General features: G+C 43.0%; 1 protein-coding gene across 1 annotated transcript; it reads right to left on the bottom strand.

The window, feature by feature from the left end:
* Positions 1-2917: 2917 nt before the first annotated feature.
* On the bottom strand, positions 2918-4489 carry LOC145793235 (uncharacterized). Its single transcript, XM_082876003.1, has 3 exons — positions 3977-4489; positions 3140-3895; positions 2918-2980 (listed from the first exon to the last, which is right to left on the bottom strand). Exons 1-3 carry the CDS (start codon positions 4454-4456, stop codon positions 2918-2920), a joined length of 1299 nt encoding a protein of 432 aa, XP_082732129.1. The 5' UTR covers positions 4457-4489.
* Between the last annotated feature and the right edge of the window lie 1112 nt (positions 4490-5601).

The raw sequence follows: 5601 nt of genomic DNA, 5'->3' as shown, positions 1-5601 counted from the left end.
CCGACAAACAAAAAGAAACCCAGTCAAAGACAAAACAGCAAGAGAAAGAAAAATTCAGACCATGCAGCATCTACATCGGCGATTCATTCAGACTATTTGTCGATGGAAGTTCAAACCGCCAGGGAGCAGGAGCAGGAGTACTGCTGATATCTCCAGATGGAGAAATTGTAGAACAGTCCATCCGGCTGGGGTTCAAAGCCTCCAATAATGAAGCGGAATATGAGGCATTAATTGCAGGACTAAAGCTAGCAGCAGCAGCAGAGGCAGACGAGGTAATTGTTTTTTGTGATTCACAATTAATTGTTAACCAGTCAACAGGAGAATTTGCAGCCAGAGACGAAAGAATGTCGGCATATGCAAAGGAAGTCATCCGACTGGCGGCCCTATTCCAGAACTGCAGATTACTCCAAGTAAGCCGAGATGACAACACCCACGCCGACGCGTTAGCCAACCTGGCCAGCTCAATTCAAACTGGAAAAACAAGGACAATTATGATCGACTACATGTCGGCCCCGAGCATAGATAAACAGAACATCGAACAAGAAGCAATGTGCGTGGGCTTTGGATCAAGTTGGATGGATGCAATCATTGCATTCCTAAAAGAGGGGAAGCTGCCAGCAGACCATAAAGAAGCACATAAAATTAGGCTGAAATCGGCCAGATTCAGTCTAACAGCGGAAGGCCATCTCTACAGGAGGTCCTTCACTGGACCACTTTTAAGGTGCGTACACCCTTTACAGGTTGAAGATTTTCTTTATGAGATTCATGAAGGAATTTGCGGAAGCCATACTGGGGGCAGATCGTTAGCCCATAGGGCCATTACCCAAGGGTATTGGTGGCCCTACATGCAAAAGGATGCCGAAGCCTATGTAAAGAAGTGTGAGCAATGTCAAAAGTTTGCACCTCTGATACATCAGCCAGCTGCCGACCTAAACCCAGTATCCAGCCCTTGGCCGTTTGCCCAATGGGGCATGGATCTGGTTGGACAACTTCCCCAGGCAACTGGGCAGAGAAAATACTTGTTGGTAGCAACAGACTACTTCACAAAATGGATAGAGGCAGAACCTCTTGCCAAAATCCGAGATGTGGATGTCAAGAATTTCATTTGGAAAAACATAATCACCAGATTTGGGATTCCAAGAGCTATAGTTGCCGACAACGGAACACAATTCGACAGCAAACTCATCAAAAACTTTTGTGCAAAATTCAAGATCAAGAATTATTTCTCAACACCAAGTTTTCCTCAAAGCAATGGGCAAGCAGAGGAGTCCAACAAAGTAATCCTGGATGGAATAAAGAAGAGGCTCCAAGTAGCAAAAGGAAAGTGGGTGGACGAGCTACCCAACGTACTTTGGGCATATCGGACTACGCCGAGAAGATCAACAGGAGAATCCCCCTTTGCCATGGCCTATGGCACAGAAGCAGTCATCCCATTAGAGATCGGCATCCCAGGGATCAGAACCCAGGGAGTAGAGAATGGCACCAATGACATACTCTTAGCCCGAGACCTGGATTTACTAGAAGAACGAAGAGAGAAGGCTGCAATTCAGCTTGCAGTATATCAGCAACAGCTTGCCAGAGCTTACAACAAGAAAGTTAATCCAAGGGATTTTCAAGTCGGCGACTTAGTCCTAAGAAAAGTCATCGGGAACAAGAAGGATCCCAGGGAGGGCAAGCTTGGCCCAAACTGGGAAGGACCCTACAGAGTTACTTCAGTATTAGGCAATGGAGCATATCGGCTTGAAGACAACGAGGGCAAAGCATTGCCCAGACCTTGGAATACTTGTAATTTGAAATTTTTCTATCATTAGAAAAACATCATTGTTTGGTCGATGCTATCAATAAAATCTTTTCAGAATCCTTTCAACATGATCGATTGATAAAGTTATGCATGGATGTTTTTGAAGGCATATCAAACTCCAAGATAAGCCGATGTTATTCCTTGATCCACTTGTTGAAATTTGTAGCAATTTACAAGTTGGAATCAAGCTGATTCCTTATCTTCACTTGTTGAAATTTGTAGCAATTTACAAGTTGAAGATAAGCCGATGTTATTCCTTGATCCACTTGTTGAAATTTGTAGCAATTTACAAGTTGGAATCAAGCTGATTCCTTATCTTCACTTGTTGAAATTTGTAGCAATTTACAAGTTGAAGATAAGCCGATGTTATTCCTTGATCCACTTGTTGAAATTTGTAGCAATTTACAAGTTGGAATCAAGCTGATTCCTTATCTTCACTTGTTGAAATTTGTAGCAATTTACAAGTTGAAGATAAGCCGATGTTATTCCTTGATCCACTTGTTGAAATTTGTAGCAATTTACAAGTTGGAATCAAGCTGATTCCTTATCTTCACTTGTTGAAATTTGTAGCAATTTACAAGTTGAAGATAAGCCGATGTTATTCCTTAATTCACTTGTTGAAATTTGTAGCAATTTACAAGTCGAAGATAGGCCGAGGTTATTGCTTAAGTTTTCATAGCAATATGTGGGTTGTTTAAACCCTAGAGAAGATGCTTAACACTTGTTGAAATTTGTAGCAATTTACAAGTCTATGTTAAGCCGACGTATGATCACCCACTAAGGTATACAGAAAATTAACGGGTTGAAGCAAAGGTTAAGTATATTGTTTAGACACTTGTTGAAATTTGTAGCAATTTACAAGTAGATTAGAACGAAATCATTATTTAAATACTTGTTGAAAACTTGAAAAAAAAAAAGATGGCAAAAGTATACATTGAGTAGTATATGTTTTGTGCTTATCAAAATTTATACAAGGTTTGGAGGTCAGTATCTTGCCGAAGTAAAAGCTTTGCAGTTATACCCGAGGTATGTAACCCCGAGAAGATTGCACAAAGAAAGCAGAAAGCAAGCAAAAATTTCTAAGTATAGAACTACGCAGAAGCAAACAACAGAACATCATAAGATTGACATATCCATAGCAAGAACAATTGCAAATACATACTGAAAAAGGCACATCGGCTATAAGAAGGAATATACATTGTCCGGGAATTGAAAGAAAAAAAAAAGTCCAAAATCCAGAGAAGAAAGAAGGGAAAATCAAGACTCTTGAACATCAGCAGCAGCAGGAACTGGAACCTCGGATGATTCAGCTGGAATCTCCTCGGCCACCTTCTCTGCTTGTATTTCGGCATCTATCTCTGCCAAAGTTGTGTCAAGACTTCTTTCAGTCAGAAGGAGGTCAGATGATAGACACCCTGGAACAGACTCCTTGGACACTTCCTCAGCATCATCACCCCCCTCATCTTGAGTTAAGTCCATAACCAGTTCAGCAGGAGGAGGGGACTTGACTTCGGCAGCATTCTTGGGTTTTCTCACCAAGGCCTCACCATCATCATTTTCTTCATCTTCCTCCTCGGCCTCGGACTCTGACTCACCAGCAGGAGGAGGTGGAGGAAATGGTAACGGAATAGCATCGGCCTGACGCAATGGCGAGTCAGCAGGAAGGTCAAGCTTCTTTATCAAGGACATCCAACCAAGGGAAAATCCCCTGTTGCATGCCTGCCTGACTTGAAGCTTGTAGTCTTCTGCAACGTCGGCCATACCTTGAGCATAGGCCTTTTCATCGGCCTCTTTGATTTCGGCCTCCTTGGTGGCCAGCGCTTGTTGAAGTTCTTTTTGCGCTTGGACCTTCTGAGCCTCGGCCTCTCTTTTCTCGGCTTCAGCTACTTTTTTAACGGCTTCAGCAGCTTCGGCCTTTTCAAGAGCTAAGGTTTGGTTCTTCGTTGCAGCCTCGGCTTGATCCTCTAGTTTTTTCATTTTTACTTCAAGGGCCCTTAATTCTCTCTTCATTGAAGTTGCTTCCCTCTTCATATCAACCAATCTTTGACGATTCTCAAAGGATTGCATTGAAAATGAATGGGCATGTTGGATAGCCTGAATGAAAACAGAAGTATCAGAAAATTTTCTCAGAAAGAAAAAGAAGGAAGAAACATAAATACAAACAGAAATACTTACTTGAGCAGAGTGTTGGAGCATAAGAGCATAATTTTCATACTCACTAAAACTGGCATTTCGCTCCAAGTCATTCGGTAGGAGGAGAGCAGTGCTAAGAGCGACAGCAACATTAATGTCGTCAGCACTCTCGCTAGCCATAATGGGCCTGTCCTCCAGAGATAGATCAGGGGCCCATGGGACGTCGGGCTTCTTTGAAGCCGAGGTCGTCGCAGACGATGACCTTGGCCGCTTTGTTTGTGTAGACCCTGAGGGTTGACCCTCAGCAGATCTCTTGGTGGAGACAGAGGCTGATTTCTTGCTTTCTGCCAGCTTTGAAATAGGCACAGTATCTTCAGCTTCGGCATCTGTAGCCTTGGCCTTAGGCTGAGCCCTTTTTACTCTCTTTTGTTTGGGTGGGAGCATTGTTTGCGCTGGTGCGGCTTCGGCGTCAGTTGGAATGTCGGCAAGAAGATCTTGGACGACAGGCTTTGAACGAACCATTTCGGCTGTTTTTACAAGCTTTCTTCGGCGTCTACGTTCGGGAATTGGAATTAAGTAGGGGGCCGAAGTTGATGGAAGATCGGCTGGGGCAGATGTGGATTCTTGATCCGTTCGGGATGTAGAAGCAGTTAAGGTTGTGGCTGTAGGTGGAGAAAGGCTCTTTTTCCTTTTTCTTGGGACGTCGGGTAAGGTGGATTTGTATGTAGGGATGAAGTTTAGTAATACTGGGGCTTTTCGTTTATGGATTGGGAGGCCAAGAAGTGTTTTCAGATCTGTTCCTGGGAAGAAGGATTGACGAAAATTTTTCGGTGGTTGATGAAGATCTGCAAAGAATCAGACGTCAGAAATAAAGTATTAAAATCTTAAGTAAAAACAACTAAGTGTTGACTCAGGGCTCTTACTCTTGCCCTCTGTAAGTGTTCGAGGAAGAGGGTAGAGGTGGACATCTTCATCTGGGCCAAATTCCCAATTTCCAGAGGCAATAAGAAAGTCATCTCCAGCCCCCTTGTTGGAGTCTGGAAGGTCGGCTATAATCTTGTACTGAGTGGATCTCGGCTTAAGGTAATAGACAAAACCCCTATCCTTCAGATCGAGAGGACACATGGTATAACAATATTGAAGGTCGGCTAGGGTGATTCTAAGGTTTTCTTGCCTAGCTAAGGCAATAATACCGTTAATTACCCTATAGGAGTTGATAGTGAGTTGCATAGGGTTCAGCCTATAGAAATGGAGAACTTGACGAAAGAGGGGATCGAGTGGAAGCCGAAGTCCACATTCGGTAAAAGCAACTATTGGAAAGGGCATTGTATGATCTGTGGGCACGATGGTATCATTATCCCCAGCCAATTTAAGATGAACATCGGCTGGGATAGAGAATTCTTGTCTAAAGTATTCAAGTTTTGTTGGGGTATTCACCCTATGCCTCCACATACCCATTATGTTGGCTTAAACTAAGAGGAATCTGTCTTAAAAGATGGGCGTTTTTCAAGTTTCCCTAAAGATTAAGGGTTCTACAGACAAATCCCAAATCTATGAACTATGAAGATAAAGGTCGAGGGCACAGATCTGGGACAGATACAAAAAAGAAGAAAACAAAGACGAAGTTTCAGATTCAAGAACAGAGGTATAGTTCTCAGAAGCAGTAG

The sequence above is a fragment of the Camellia sinensis genome, chromosome 6 (genome assembly GCF_055761805.1).
Source record: "Camellia sinensis isolate YWXY chromosome 6, ASM5576180v1, whole genome shotgun sequence".
Lineage (NCBI taxonomy): Eukaryota > Viridiplantae > Streptophyta > Magnoliopsida > Ericales > Theaceae > Camellia > Camellia sinensis.
The sequence above is the reverse complement of the archived record's forward strand: the minus strand, read 5'-3'. Positions and strand labels throughout refer to the sequence as shown.